The sequence below is a fragment of the Pinus tabuliformis genome, chromosome 2_2, assembly GCF_031772625.1.
Source record: "Pinus tabuliformis cultivar Carrire ecotype Pingquan chromosome 2_2, CPIR1, whole genome shotgun sequence".
Lineage (NCBI taxonomy): Eukaryota > Viridiplantae > Streptophyta > Pinopsida > Pinales > Pinaceae > Pinus > Pinus tabuliformis.
Genome location: NC_142300.1, coordinates 22,361,319 through 22,378,700, shown reverse-complemented (window position 1 = coordinate 22,378,700; position 17,382 = coordinate 22,361,319). Strand labels below are relative to the sequence as shown.

Here is a 17,382-nt window from a genome sequence, read left to right as displayed (position 1 = left end):
GCACACAAGATGTCCAAGAAAAGAATAGAGGCATATTCTCCCTGGCGTTCGTGCACCAAATACAACCATTGAAGGTACAATAAAGCTAATTATTCCAAAGTTCCTTTTGATTATAAGAAGATTAGAAATGTAAATATGTGGTATAAGAAACCATGCACATTTTGTGAGCTAAATAACCATAGTGTTGCTAAGTGTTGGAAAATGATGGATTTCTACAGGAAATTTATGTCATCCAGGAAAGGGACATGACATGAAGACCCATCTCCACATCAGAAAAAAGAGAAGGGCAAGAAAGGTTGGATGTTAAATATCCTTTTCACTTACTACAAGAAAGGTGGACAGCAGGAAGCTAAATGTTGGAAACTGCATCTACAACTTCGTCTAAAGAAGGACGAGAAGATTTAACTTGATTCCTTGTTGGTAAACACAGGGCAACTAAAGAGGCTCATGTATGTGAGAAAAACCTCTTCACTCATACCTAGAAAGGTGGAAAAAGCAGGTGTACTGGAGCATGGTAATTTGTCATGGGAACCAGTCAAGAGGATCAAACATGTTATTAGCATATTTGTATTTGTTGATTTTTCTAGTGTGTTGTACATGGACAATGACTGAAGTAACACATGTAAAAGGATGTGGTAAAGTGCAAATGGCTAAAAGTATGGCTTCAATTGTCATAATTATATGAAACTTTTTGTGATGATCCAAATAATCAGAACAAGGTGGATGAATATTGGACAAATGGGGAGGTGTTTCCCTCACTTAGTATTTGAATAAGAACCTTTTGGAGGTTCAAAAGTCTCTCAATGGGAAGGACTGATTTAGGAGGATCCAAAAAGGCTTAAAATTCATAGTCTCCAAAATTTAATGGAAATATTGCCATGTCAAAGAGACCAACAAGATGATTTCAATGCAACTTGAATCACATCGATCCAATTCCGTATGCGAAAATTATCGCATTTTGAAGTTTTCTGACAACATGGAAAAAAAAGTCAAAGTCAAAGGTAACACATGACATACCCTGGAGCTAAAATGTGGCCTATACAAACTGATGACATGGGTGAATCAGAGCTTGACATATGGCATATGATGTGGCAGGATACGATATCAAAACGTTGCCTATTGGATGGGCAACACGTGGCCCTATGGCAGGGTGCCACACGGTCTTTGGCCAACGGTCAAAAAATTGTTAACAGTTGGCATCGACTGGGTTTTAACCCGCAATTTGTGAAATAATAATACAACAAATTAACTGGCAAGGCTCAATTATAACATGTGATATGACGATGGATTCATGATTATGGTAGAAAAATGGTGTGCAGAGCCCACCAAATTTGGCGACTTTTCCAGCACATTAACAACTCCGACAACCCGCCAACAATGGATACCACATGTTCACATGAAATTGGGCCACTTTGTAATTTGTTTTGGCAATGTTGAAAATGAATATGTTGATGGGATATGGTTTTATTTGTTATAAAAAATATAACATATGTTTTATATGTGGACAACAACATGCTAGTAGAAGTTCAATTGTCATGCCACGCTTAGTTGTATGGAATGTGAAACAATTTATATATAGCATGGTTTGTTATATATTAATTGAGCGTCGATATATTTTATGGTTTTTAACCATATTTAATGTATGGTTATTATAACACTGTCGAGTATGGTTATAACAATGTTTTGGTTGTTCTAACAACATGCCATATATATATATATATGGGGTTGTAATTTGTTATAAACAACCATGCACATATTTCAACAACCCATGGGAATGACTGTCAGTCCACCAAATAATATATATATATATATATATATATAATAAATTTCCATTACGATGGGAGTTATTGTAGAGAGCTTTGTAGAGCCGAAAATTTTCAAACTCAGTTTTGAAGTCTTTTTTGTGCTAACATTTTGTTAGTGCTTGGAGTGTTTAAAGCTTAGTTTTTAGCCTATATAATTTTTATAAACGAAGTGAGTGGCTTGATTTTGTAGCATCTAATGGAGTTTTGGTAGCAAAGAGCTCAATTTAGTAGCAGAATGCTTTGTTTTGTTGCAAAAGTTTTGGAAGTATTTTGGTGTTGTAATAAAGTATTTGAGGCTTAGCACTATATTAATAAAATAGGCCACTCTCTTGGAAGAAATACTCAGAGACGTAGTCCACACTGGATGAACTCTGTTATCATTTAGTTTTGTCCTTATTTTTTTCTTGTCTCGATCTTCTATATTTTGTTTTAATGTGCATCTTCATTTAAGTATTCATGCTTGATTTTAATTGTTAGGCTGGTTTAATTTTTATCATTCATGCTTGAAAATTTCTAGAAGCCAAGTCACTTTAAAATATCTTGGATCAAGTTTAGATTAGTAACACACACAAATTTCATAGGTAAGAAAGTGGAATAAATTATTCAATGGACAAACTTAGTTTCTTTAGTGATTTCTTTCTTTTGGAATAAAGTTTAACCTTTATTTTTTTTTAAATTTAGGGATATTATAAGTAATTTCAAAATGAAATGAAAACTTTAAATTTAAATTTTCATAGAAAAAATTCTTAAGAAACAAATTAAACCATTATAAAATGAAATTTTTTATTTAGAAATAAATAAATTTATCTACTTATTAATCTTCTTTAATTAGATATAGTAGAACAAACTATCCCCTTACCTCTTCCTTTGAGAATTAAGAAGCATTTCAATTTATAGTCAACCTATGAGAATTACCTATAGTTACATTTCAGTTAACTTGTAGTCTCCATCAAATTATTGTTTCAAATATGATGGGGAGAGGTTAAGGTTGGGAGCTACATGTGGAAAATTATAATTATCCCAAGGAGCTTTAGAACCCAAAACAATCCTCCATTCAATATTTGACACCAACAATAATCTAAACTCAATCTAACTAGAAAGAAAAAAAGAGCCAATTTGAATTCTTTTAACAATCTCAATAAATACACAGATGGATAATGAAGAAGATTAAAATTATTGAAGGGTTTTATCTTCCTCGATAACTAAACAGTAAATCCAGAAACCCCAAACTTAAGGAGATGTTTAATTTACAAATGATGAAAAAAATATTACAAGAATGATGTCTTTAGTTTACAGAGTCTGGTAAATGATAACAAAGCATGGGAACACTGCACTAGGATTATAGACAAACAACTCTTGAAGATTGGAGTATTGACATACAATGGAATCAAATCCACCTGCTATGAAGTCATTATCATCATGAAATCAAATCCAGCTGCTGTGAAGTCATTTTTGTACGCAGCTTGCAATCATCCTGTATAACAACATTACTCTCTTTCTATTTCCTTTTCCCTTTTCCTTGGATGCCAACTCCCCTTATTCCAATAATTATATGGAGTCATGAGCCCTCACACTGCTGGTAGTGGGTTAAACTGTCCTTTACTACCATCTACAATTTTGGAGTAGGAGAGAAACCATTTCTTATGAGATTACAGGTTTTGCATGAAAGTAGATTACATAAACTAGAACACTCCACATTTATTCCCAACGAACAGAAAAATGTAGTACAATGAAAGTGTTAGAGTTTGTTTCCATGTGCTATGCATCGAGGATCCTTCTTTAGTAACTTGTTGCCTGATTCTGCTTTCACCATGTCCCTATATTCCTCGAATTTGCTAATGGTTCTCTTCTTGTTATATATCTTCAATATCCTCTCAATTTTGCAGATACTACTTTCCTTTTTCAACCTACTTGATTGGAATATGATCTCATCCGCATTGTGGGATGAGTCTTCTTCACTTAAAACTCACACTGTTTAATATAATAAACAACATGCAAAGTTACAATAATGTTCAAAGAGAAAAATATGTTACCATGAAAATGAGAAGCATCATATGAATCTATATGATACATAATGATGGACACAAATATTTATGGTACTGAGTAAATGTTGCAGCTCTGGAGAAAGGAATAGTATAGTTACAAGATTAAATTAATTAAAAAAATAGAGAGAAGAAGATTTGTGCATTAAACCATTAAGCATTTTAAACTTCATGCAAATTATAATAATAAAAACTATAACAGTTTCTTGATAAAAAATGAGATTTTATGAATTGAAAATCCATTTAATAATTATTTATTCAAAGTGTGTGTGTGTGTATCTAGAAAGAAAATATATATATATATATATATATATATATATTTCAATGACTGTAATTCTCATAGCCTAGCAATTGAATGAGATATGAAAAAATATAAACACTTTTGACATTAATATAGTGAAATTGTAACTTAGGAAAATATGTATTTAAAAAAAACATATAATTATCATTTGATTGTGATTCTCATTGTCTGGAAATTGAATTAGAGAGATAAAAATATATGAACATGAAATAAATTTATATATTTGTTTCTTTAGAAAATAGGAAATTGATAATGAAAAATATATGATATATGAATTAGTAAAGAAAAATATCTTATTATGTATGAATGAGCAGAAGAATCTAAGTAAAAAATAAGCACCCAATTAAACATGTAACACCTCTCTTGTTGTCTCTCTCTTCTTCCCTCTCTCTCCTCCCAGCTCTATCTCTTTCCCTGCCTATATTCTTGTCTATCTCTTTGTCTCACCCCCTGCTCTCTCTCCACATTTACTTGTCTCTCTCTTCCTCCTCTTTCCTATTACTCTCCCTCCTCTCTCTCTTTGTGCCTCCCTCCCTCTCCCTACTTTTATTTCTCTATCCCTCCCTCCCTAACTCAATTCATGCTTCAAAATAACCCCCGACTTCCAACTCTCTCTCTATCTCTCCATAGTTATCTATATATCTCTCACTCTCCATGCTCTCTCTCCCTTGACCCCCTCTCCCTCCTTCCCCCTTCCTATACTTCTTTATCCCTCCCTCCCTCACATAGTCCTTTCTTCACAACAACGGCACCCCCCCCCTCTCTCTTTTTATCCTTCTCTATCTACCCCTCCCTACCTCCCTATCTCCCCCTCTCGAATTCTCTTACTCCCCGTGTCATGTCACTATCTCTCACTCTTCTTGTCTCTTACCCCTCCACTCTCTCTTTTTCTCTCTTTCCCCAACACTCACTCACTGACATAGTCTCTCTCTCTCACACTCTCTCTCAATCCATCATTCGACACAACTTTCCCCTTCGAATTGGTCTCTCTATTCCTCCTTGTGTCAACCACAATAATTACCTCCCTTTCCCTTCCCCAACCTCTTTCGTTATCCCTCTCATTCACTCTCTTCCCTCACTCACCAACTCATTCTTCCCCACCCCTACTCTCTCTCTCTCTCCCCTTGGCCCCTCTATCCCTTCCTCTCCTCACCCCCCCAAACCCACCTCAACCATTTCCCACCAACACATTCTTGTCTCTCTCCTTATTTCTCTCTGTGTCTCTCTTGGACCCTCTATTTCTCCCTCACTCACCCTCCCTACCCCCTATAAACCCACCTCCACCATTTCCCATGTGTTAAAGTCACTAGTTACATGAACCCATGCCTGTTCCTAGAGCTAGAAATGCACACGTGTCACGCTATTAATGCTCACACATTATTTTGAATTTAAATTTTTCTTGCCAGGAATCCAACATGGAAGGGGACTTGGTTTCTTCAAATGAGGTTCAGGATCGAACCTAGTGGTGTGTACTGCAAATACATGAAAACAATCAATTTAAAAAAAAAAACATATGTATCTCTATCTTTGATGTAAGCTAGAACATCATTTTTCGAAAAGGAAAACATATTTAACTCTATTTTTGATGTTATTTTTCTATAATCTAGACAAACCTGTTGTGCATGAAACTAAACGCCCATATAGAGTCCATTGTGTAAATTCTAAAAAAAAAAAATTCATAGTTTTTACTATTTTTAAGACCCTTTTAGGTTGCACTAATGGAAGACCTTGTAATTTCAAGGATACAATGACTTTCATAATCTAAAAAAAAATATAAAATTAATATTATAAATTTTGTAAAAATAGTTATGCACAAGAAAAATATGTTTTCTACAACTCTACAAGTTTTCATAGTAATATTTCATCATTTGGATACTCAAAGGGTGCAATAACACAAACACATGCATTATATTTTGAATGAAAAATAACATACCAATGTTAGCAAAAGTAAAAAGTAAAATTCACATAGTTAGACACAATTTCTATAAGTAAAAGTATATATTGCGAAAGCAAATCATTTTCCCATATTTCATCTTTTTACACCATGAATATCTCTAATTATGAGTACAAGTTAACATGTTGGTGTTTCCAGGTTTTCATTGTCACTAACTCTTCACAAGAAACCATCATTAACTTGCACTCACTATACAATGATAGTATTATTATGCTTCCATGTATCCCACAATTAATTGTCATCATAATACCATGTTAATACATACGCACCATAATAAATTTGTTGATCTCACACAGTCCCCTTAATGATTCATGTTTCTCTCAATGATATAGGTAGCAATATAAGTCAACCTAAGCTCTCAATTCCTTTTCCTTAGACTATTCAATATATAGTTCCTTAGTTTCTTCTTCCTAATAATTCACTTCCTTTAAGGTGTTACAAAGTACTGAAATTTTATTCCTATAGAAGCTTCCACATGTAATATGTAACTTTTTAGACTCTCTTTATTTAACTTAAAACTTATCTTATTATATAAAATCTTCATAAACTTCTTTAAAATATTAATATTTAATTATATCAATTGATTTCATTCAAAAATAACTAATAATAACATCAATACCATTCCTATGTAACTGAAAATTAGCATACCACCCATATTTATTGAAGTTTAAATTTTTAAACATGGCCACACTCAACTAACTAATTTTCCCAGCAAAAAAAAAAAACCACCTTATCTGTTAAAAATAAAATTTGACTTTAAAATTAGCAGCCAAAATAAATCGACGGGTGGCTAAAGCAGAAAGAATAAAATTCTTGAAAGTTTTTATGTTCTTGCATAACTAGATTAAGCCGAGATACGTGCTAGATGTGAGCCTAATTTACAATTTAGCTTATCTAACATGGTATTGTTTATGTTTTATGCGAGTCATCACGTATTGATTCCAGGTCGGAAGTAGAGTTTTTTGGTCCCGCACTAAATTATGAATTCATAAGATGTGGGCACTTACCATAAAAATACAAAATCAAATTGGTGTTTAACTATTAAGTTATTTTTGGAGTTTTTTTATTAGAATTTGGTAAAATAATTTAAATTTTATTTTGTTAAGTTGTGAATTTTTTTTATTTTTTTACTTATAAATAAATCTAGTTTTTGAATTTCTTTTAAAGTATTATGATAAGAAATTCAAAACTCAAATTTATAATTCGAACAATTTTTTACAAAATTTTAAACAAATTCAATTATAAAAATAATAAAAAAGCTAAAACTTATAGCAATAAAATACAACAAAACATAATCTTCCTAACAAATCCAAAAACCCTGACATAAATCACACTAGGTTCGAAATCCTTAAACAATACAATTCCAATATAATTTCTCCTTAAAAACATTTCTAATTATTTATAATATCAATCACAAAAACTTGAATAAACATAAACCTTCAAAGTTAATTTAAAAAGGATGAAAGCAATATTACGAGAATGATGCCTTGTAAAAGTCTATTTACAAATGATGAAAACAGTATTACAAAGTATGGTAAATAACAAGAAAGCATGGGAGGACCGCACTAGGATGGTATAAAAACAACTCTTCGAGATTGGAGTAGTGCCCTGCAATGGAATCAAATCCACCAGCTAAGAAATCGGCATCATCATGGGATTTTTGTACGCGGCCTGCAATCATTCTGCATACCAACATTGCTCTCTTTCTCTTTCCTTTTCCCATTTCCAACTCTTCTTCCAAAAACTGTATGGAGTCATGAGCTTTCGCACTGCTTGCAGTGGTGTAAACCCAGAAGCCCTTGCCCTTTTCTGCAATCTCAGAGTTTGGCCGAGTAGGACAGAAACCATTTCTTATGACATTGCAGGTATTGCATGAAGGCTGGTTACATAAACTAGAATTCTCTGCATTTGTTCCCAACGAACAAGCAAGCCTAGTACAGTAAAAGCCCCGGAGTTCGTTTCCATCTGCCATGCATCGAGGATCCTTCTTTAGCAGCTTCTTACCTTCTTTTGTTTTCACCATGTCTCTGTACTCTTCGAATTTGCTAATGGTTCTCTGGCTGTTGTGTATCTTCAGTATCCTCTCGATTTTGCAGATTGGACTTTCTTTTTTCAACCAGCTCGATTGGAATATGATCTCAACCACAGTGCGGGCTGAATCTTCTTCGCCAAGCACTGATACTGCTTAACATAATAACAACAACAGGTAAAGAGCACTGATACTGCTTAATATAATAAACACTTGTAAAGTTAGAATAATGTTAAAGAGAAAGATATGTTCTTAATCATAATGGCTAAAGTTATAATTAACATATTTATTTTAAATAAAGATGCAATATGAGTTGAGAAAGATCTAAGGATATAATTTGATTTGGAAATTTTTTTTACGAACAAATATTATTTAAATGTTTTGTATAATTTTTATTTTTTTTAAATTTTAAGAGAACTTATTTTGACACATACAAATAAAATTTCAATTTTGATAAAAATAGACAAAATTACACATTATAATAAATTATAAAATTACACCTTATAATAAATTATAAAATAATTTATTGACTCAATAAACATCTAAACTCAATACTATTAAAAAAAAGTCCATTAAAAACAGAAGTATTATATTAATTTATATAATTCTAAACACAACTAATAAAATTATAATAATGTTAAAGAAAAATATGTGTTTCCATTAGAAACAGAAGCATTAGAATAATTTATATCATACATAATAACGGGCACGAATATTTATGGTACCTGTTAAACATTACAGCTCTAGAGAAGGAATAGTACAGTGACAAAATGAAATGAATTAAAAAGTTTAAACTTCATGCAAAATATAATAACAAAAATATACGGAGCATTAGAATAATTTATATGATACATAATAACGGGCACGAATATTTATGGTACCTGTTAAACATTACAGCTCTAGAAAAAGGAATAGTACAGTGACAAAATGAAATGAATTAAAAAGTTTAAACTTCATGCAAAATATAATAACAAAAATATACTTAATAACTCTTATATCATACATAATAATGGGCACGAATATTTATGGTACCTGTTAAACATTACAGCTCTCGAGAAAGGAATAGTACAGTGACCAAATGAAATGAATTAAAAAGTTTAAACTTCATGCAAAATATAATAACAAAAATATACTTAATAACTCTTTAAGAGTTATATACAAAGTAATTGTAACTAAAGAGAAAATATATATAAATTAATAAAAAAATATAATTTTCAATTCACTGGAATTCTCCTTGCATAGTAATTGAATGGGGATATGAAAACACTTAATGGCTACTTATCCAGTGTAATTGTAACTAGGCCTGATGTGTCTGGAAAGAGAAGCATGTAATTGTCATTTTACTGTAAAAATAAGATTGTCATTTTACTTTAAAAATAAGAGAGATTGAAAGCATACACAGGGAGGAAGTATATATCTATATATATATTTATTGACTTTTCAATTCACTGGAGTAATTGGCTGGTATAGGAAAATAGTTAAACACTAATGGCTAATTATCCACCCTTAATTGTCATTTGACTGTAAAAATAAAAGAAATTGAAAAAAAAATAGAGAAGAGAGTATATATATATATATATGACCTAATAAAAAAACATTTTTTTGTATGAACTTGCAGAACAATCTAAGTAAAGCAGAAGCACCCAGTTAGACATGTAACATCCTTTACATAAAATGATATTTAAAACTGCCCATATCATTCCTTTTTGGGTAATTATTCACGCAGTGCCTAGATACTATACCTTATCATCTATATAAAAAAATGGTTTTGTTCCCAAGAATTTATACCATATGTTTAACACTTCTGTGACAAAAACTGATTTGGATCGGACTGTAACACACACCAACAGTTAGATTTGTACTCAAATCTTAGAGACAATTTTGTTTCGATTTTTATTTTTCTACAAATTATCCCTAATGTAGATATGTCAAGCTTCTATTTGTACTAATTGTATTTACATCACACAAGCTGCATGAAGTTCATTAGTGTGCTGGAAATATCACCTGCATGTTTGATCGCCTGATGCTCTTCAAGATCTTCAGTGTTGCTAAATATTTGTCCACATGAGGGGCAAGCGCATATACTTGCAGCGAAGGCGAAGGCTTCAAGGGGATCAACGATCATGTGACATTCGTACCATTTCCGGCTGATGCTCATGGATGATGAATCCCTGGTCAACATCCCACCTGTCTGCTGCTGCTGCAGCATCATGAAATGAGCAGACTTTGAACGGCGGGAGCTTACGTTAAGCGACTGACTCTCTGATACATTATGATTTCCCTTAGTGTCTAGGAATAAGATATTTCGAGGAGATAACATTTTATTGTGCGAATTATTCAATAATTTCACTAAAAATAACAAAATAATATATTATAACATTGGTTTTTTTTTCAATAACATATTACCGCATTCCTGATGAACATTGGACATCGACAATTCATTCTGGTATAGGCTGGATTGGATGCAGGTGCAGCTTGATTGCTGTGATGAAGTACTAGTAGCTGCTGCTTGTGGGGAAATATCTCTTGATCTATTCATCACCCTTGTGTTGCCATGCACAACACCTCTGATATTGCAGAAGCCTGATCCACAACAGTCCATCCACCTTCTATGACACGATCCCTTGGAAATTGCTACCCTACGGCTAGAGGGCTTCTGAAACTGAGCCCCATAAAACACGCACATCATTACTTTTTTAAACTTGAATGCCCATGAACATACATAATGTCTACTACTGTTCTTCTCACGTCCTCCTCTCATCTTCTCTGTGGTTCTTAATATTCCTGCAGGATTCACGTCTCTGTGGTTGTTAATATTGCTGCAAGATTCACAGTAGGCACCAAGAAGAAGATGACAATTTGCAGAATCATCACTGCTCAAGCAAGGTGGTGGAAGCCTTTGAGAAAAAAATAACAGTGTGGAGTTTTTTTAAGAACTGTCATCTAAGTGTCTCAAATTTTTCATAGGGTTAGAATTTATTTATCCATTCAAAATGAATTTTTGAAATAATCAGAATTCACAAATTACCACCTTAAAATAACAAAAATAAAAACAAACATTTCCTTTAAAATTCAAATGGTTAGTGCCAAGGAAAGGAAATAATAAACTATGATGGCGGTGGTAGGACTTTATAAAAAATATCCCATTTCTGAATCAATCTATATCATATAAATATCACAAATAATTTAAAACTTTGACTTTCCATATATCACTGAATTCCAAGAACTAAGAAAAACCCTGATGCAGACAGACAGATATACCAAGGTGGAAAATGTCCATGTGATGTCGGCCGAGTGAAGTGCTTCAGTTTCAAAAGTCAGCAGCAAAAGATACCCAGGATGGGCTTTCTTTGTACACAAGTGCAGCTGCTGCCAGAGCATTCTTTCTTTTCTCCTCTCGGACAGAGGACAAGAAAATAAAAAATATGCACAGAATAATGAGTAATATAAATAACGAGGAGAAGGATAGGTATTTCTTTGTACACAAGTGCAGCTGCTGCCAGATCTTTCGTTGCCATGCTTTGCTCCTCTCGGACAGAGGGCAAGAAAAACAAAAAGATAGACAGCGATGGTCGGCAGGTGATTTATGAACCTGGGCGGTTGCCTGTGGGTTTAGATTAAGCTTTTATCATAGATAGCAGTTTTATATTTGAGTTTACGTGGATTGCAGATTTTAACATTTAAAGATGAAGTCCAGAAATTAGAATATAATAAGAACGGAGTAAAATTGACAATTAGATTATCAAATACAAACAAATTAAATGGTGGAGTGCAAATTTTAATATTCAATAAATTTATATAAATTGCAAATTCTAACCTTTAATTTATATAAAAAAATATTTATCAATCATTTTTTCAAAAAAATTGATAAAATTATATATAGGTATATAAATAAATAATTGATAGTCCTATTTACTCAATATATAAAAGCGCCAGATACACAAACAAGTCAGCAGAGAACCTGAAATGATGTTACATTTTCAAACAAGCCAAAGCAATGATCAAATAATTATATTTATCTTCATCATTATGTCATGATAGATATCATGTATATTTCAAGTGTCTTGAATTCGTGTTATTAAATAGATATAAACATAATTTATATAAATATTTTTTTGGGACTTTTTAAACCATTATAGATCTATTTTAAGCACTGATTTAACATGAGTTCACAGGGATCAAATTTATTCAGGTGCAAACTTTTTTAAAGTGCAAAATATAATGTGTAATTTTCCATTGTTTAAATTGTATTTTAAAATAAATGCTATATAGAATATATATAAGACCAAATAAACATTTTAGCCATATCAACTTAATTTTTCATGATATATACATATTTTTTGAAATGATATATAATATATACATAATTGACATTAAAATATTTTACAAAGATACATTTTATTAGCTCAATGTAGAAGTTCCCACTGTAGATCAACTGATAATGCAATATACTAAAGCCAAATACTTGATCCACTTCTACAAACAATTATGTGGAAGCTTAATCGAGCAAGATCAATTGAACACATATCAGTGATAAGAAGAAATCAATCACACATAACACGGAAGAAATAACTCGGGAAAAGCCTCAGCCTAAAATCCCAACTTTGTATTATCATACAAGTGAAAATATAGTCCGGATTACAAAAAAAATCAGCTCACAAGCTATCCTGCTATCTCTGCAATCCCTTTGCTGCTCAAAGACAGTCAAAGGCTTCTCACAAACCTTCTCCTCTGCCCTCCAAGCCTCCTATTTCTTTGCGCAATTTTCCTTGGGGTCCAGTGCTGTCACTTGTGTGAATTGGCCTCTTCACACACTCACTAACCTTTGATCCAACTGCACAATTTTGAAAGAGATAAATCCTTCTCCATGGATGAGCTTCCTTTATAGGAAAAATCCATCCAACTAATAGTATATTGCCCCTCCTCTGATCTCAACTAGATCTCTGTCTAAAGCCACATGCATGACTTATTCATGAGAGAATATTCAGTTATTTGAAGTGCAGCAGTTATATGCAAACATGCATTAACTAACTGAACTCACATTAGTTTAAACAAACTATTTAAATCAATCTAATTGGACTTGACTAGTTAACTGAGCCAACTAATTACATCTCAAATTAGAACTCATCCTTATCTCTTTAAGTGATGGATAAACTCCTCAATTAATAGAGAAACTGTTGCATGTCCTCACATAGACTTCATGTTTGACTTTTCACAACTAATTAACTCATGTTGAATTAATTAATCTATTTTTAAACAACTATTAAGTTCAAATTCGAATTTTACTTCCTATTTTAGTCCACGGACTCACTAAAATTGGAATCCATCCCAAACTGCTAAAAATAGCACTGCTATTTTTAGAACTTCCATTTTTTATTCCCTGTTGCTCAATCCAGCACTCGTACCCGAACTGCTATTTTTAGCACTTCTATCTTTAGCATTTCTTGTTGCTATTTTCAACACTCAATTAATTAACATAGATCTTAACTAGTTTATTTAAATCTCTTATTGAAATATTTTTGAAAAGTATAAAGTTTAAACATCTTACTTACACATTTTTTTATTTTTTTTACTTTAAATTATTTTAAAACATATTCATTTTTGTTTTATATAGTTAACATTATTTTTCTAATTAGAATACATGTCAACTTCAGAGATAAATGGACAAACTTACACATCCCCTCGTACTAAGCTATAGAATTAGCATGTTGACCCAATTATTAAAAAATATTATATATTTTAGATTTTAAAATATTTTGAAAATTTTATAAATATAAATGAAGTCAAATAATTGATTTTATTTATATTTATTAAAATTTTAAAATATTCAAAAACTTCTGATAAATATTTATATTAATAAATAATTAAAAAACTATTAAACTTTATATCAAAATAACTTGTTCATTGCGTGAACCCAACAAAAACTCTTCAATTTGCAGTAATATATAGCATTGGGTTTGACTCTGTACCATGTATATTGTAATATACGGTAAATGTTGGAGATACTACACACCTAGGACCTTCATTACTAGCACATGCGAACACTTAGTTAGAGCATGGGACTACATGCAAGATCCTTTATGCATGATTTACTCCCAGATTTTCTCCTCCTTTCACTTCGCAACTGGCTAGTTCTTCTACATTATTTACTCCCTGATTTTCTCCTCCCTTCACTCCGCAACTGGCTAGTTCTTCTGCATGATTTACTCCCTGATTTGCTCCTCCTTTCACTCTGCAACTGGCTAGTTCTCTCCGGAACTTGCTGTAGGTGTTGAGTCCTCTCATTGATCACCACTATGGCACATTACCTTAGGGTCTTCACCCAGTAATGCTATATCATGAGCATTGTAACATATTTTCTGAATCAATCATTCTTTTTGTTCTTTCGATTCTTTCAGTGTTTTTTCTCTGCAAAACTGTGTGTTCAACCTTTACTAGCTAGATTCATTTGTGCAAGTTTTCTAACACATTTACATGGTATCATAGCCCACAGGTTGCTAGATAAAAGGTGCACCAGTACTTTATTTTGCAGGCATTACATCTTGGAGATCGAAGATCGACAGAAAAATGGAGTTTCCCAAAGCATCGATCCTAACATCATACAATTATCATGAATGGAAGGACCAAATGGCTCGCTACCTTCGTCAGAAAGGGTTGTACATGATTACCATGGCTGTAGAAGTGGAACCCACTTCAGCCATAAAGAAATCCAAGTACCTTAACCACATGTATGAGGCCCATGGATCCATATGCATGTGCATCTCCCCAAAGTTGCAATTTCATCTATCTGCCTGCAATACTCCCAATGAGATTTGGAAAAAGGTTGAAGAACTCTATGGGAAATAGGATGAGATGAAAGGGCATCTGCTCGAAGTGAAGTTGCTCTCATTGGATCCATGGAACTATGACAGAGTTCAAGACTTCTTCACCAAATATAATGATCTATTGCTACAACTCAAGAGTTGTGGAATTGACAAATCCAAGGAGGATAGTCACCAAGTTCTCTCTATTATGTCAAAGCTCGAACCAGAATACTCCATCTTTGTGTCTACATTTCATTCAGTAAGGCTCGCAACAGGTAAATCATACACTATGCCTTCTCTCAAAGAGTTCATGGAGTCCCTCACTTTTGAACAAGATAAACTCATTGGCATGGGAAAAATCAAACATCCAAAAGCGCATGCACTTGCTGTGCATGATGGTAGCCAAAATAAAAATCACAAATCTTATTCAAATTAGAAAAATCAGCAGCAAAAAGACAAGGGAAAAGCGCATTCCCATCCAAAGAAGGAAGGGCACACCAAGCCCTTCAATGACTCCTCCGGCTCTAGAAATGAGAAAGGGAAGAAAGGAGACAAATTCACCTACTATCACCAAAGATTCCTTCCGGAATCCTCCTACATGAAGAAACAAATTGACCAAATGGCAGAAATCCTTCAAAAGCACAACCTTAGGGACCACATCCCTCAGGGCACCAAAAAGAAAACTGAGGCTCCGCCACACAGGAAAGGTAACAATTTTCATGCTTTAGTTGCAATTAACTCTTTCCCTAATTCATGGATTATAGATTCTGGTGCATCACATCATATGGCTGCTGCAAAGGAAGTCTATTCATCTTTGGATGCATGCAAAGGACCTCCCATCCTCATGGGAGATGACTCACCTATTGAGGTCACTGCAAAAGGTAGAGTGGAAATTTTACACGGAAGCTTTGAAGATGTGCTTCATGTTCCAAAACTTTCGGTAAACCTACTTGCAATTTATCAGATCACTCATTCCAGCACTGGAAAGAGAGTGGAATTCACTCCAAATGCAGTGAACATATATGACCTACATAGCAGCTCCAAAATTTCAACTAGCAAGGTAAACAATGGAGCTAGACTCTATACATTTTCTGAATTTATTGAATCTGAATCCTCCTTATTGCTTACACATGCCAATGATAGTAGTAGGCTTTGGCACAAGAGGTTTGGTCACTTAAATTATAGGTATATGCAGCAGCTAAGCAAGCATGAGATGGTGGAAGGCTTGCCAAATATCAGTTTCTTCAAAGGAATTTGTAAAGGATGTGTCCTTGGCAAACATCCTAGATAAAATTTTGACACTGGTAAGACTCACAGAGCATCCTCTCCTCTAGATCTGATACATAGTGATCTCATGGGGCCTTTTCCTCATCCTTCCATCAACAAAGCAAGGTATGTGCTTACATTTATTGATGATTTCTCATGGTATACTTGGGTGTATCTTCTTAGGGCCAAATCTAAAGTTTTTGTGCACTTTGACGATTTCAAAGCACTAGTTGAGACACAGTCAGAGAGAAAGATCAAAACCCTCTGTACAAACAATGGGGGGGAATATGTTAACACATCACTTTAGAACCTTTGCCTTGAGTCTGGTATACAGTTGCAACACACAGTTCCATACACTCTACAGCAGAACGGAGTTGCTGAGAGAAAGAACCGATCTCTCAAAGAGATGGATTCATGCATGCTACATGCTAAGTCACTACCTCATAAGCTATGGGCTAAAGCACTTAATTGTGCTAACTACATCCAGAACAGATCTCCTCATAGGTCTGTCAAGGATCAGACCCCCTTTGAGGCTTGGAGCGACACTAAACCAAAGGTCACCCTCTTCCGTGTTTTAAGCTCCCGAGCATAGGCCTGGATCCCCTCTGAAAAGAGTAAATCTCTTGATCCGCAAAGCATTGAGTGCATCTTTGTTGGATACCCTGATGGTGTGAAGGGATACCAGCTCCTAATTTCCTCTACGAACAAGCTCATCATTGAGCGAAGTGTCAAATTTGATTAAAGTCTCTCCCATGCACCTCAATTACCACATGCAGACACCTTTTATCTACCTCATGTCCGAGATGATGACTTAGTACACTCAGATGCAAATATAGAGCATGCAGATGCCAAGGTAAAGCATACAGATGCTGAGATAAAGTCTTCAGATACAAATCCAGTGCATGCATATGATGATCCACATCCAAGCCCAGATCTGGCTTCCAATAGTGAATCAACTTCCCCTGTCATAAATCAGAGAACAAGGAGCCTAAGTGAGATACATGCACAAGACCACCCAGCTACTAGAAATGGTCTTGTGGGGGATAATTTTGATTCGCGGAGGACTAGCTCAGAGTCTATTGAGCCTCCTCTTGCCCTCACTACCACTGAACCAACGCCATCCTGACATTGTCGTTTGGTTCAGTCTTCTTATCCGCAGTCTTATGCTAAGGTTGTTGGGCA

General features: G+C 33.7%; 1 protein-coding gene across 1 annotated transcript in view; it reads right to left on the bottom strand.

Moving 5' to 3' along the window:
* Positions 1 to 7,624: 7,624 nt before the first annotated feature.
* LOC149191336 (uncharacterized) overlaps positions 7,625 to 17,382 on the bottom strand; it is a 90,618-nt gene continuing 80,860 nt past the window's right edge. The window contains exons 2-3 of the mRNA XM_089406604.1: positions 10,136 to 10,393; positions 7,625 to 8,283 (exon numbers count right to left, since the gene is read on the bottom strand). Of these exons, the coding sequence (XP_089262730.1) occupies positions 7,625 to 8,283; positions 10,136 to 10,393 (917 nt within the window). The remainder of the gene's footprint in view (positions 8,284 to 10,135; positions 10,394 to 17,382) is intronic.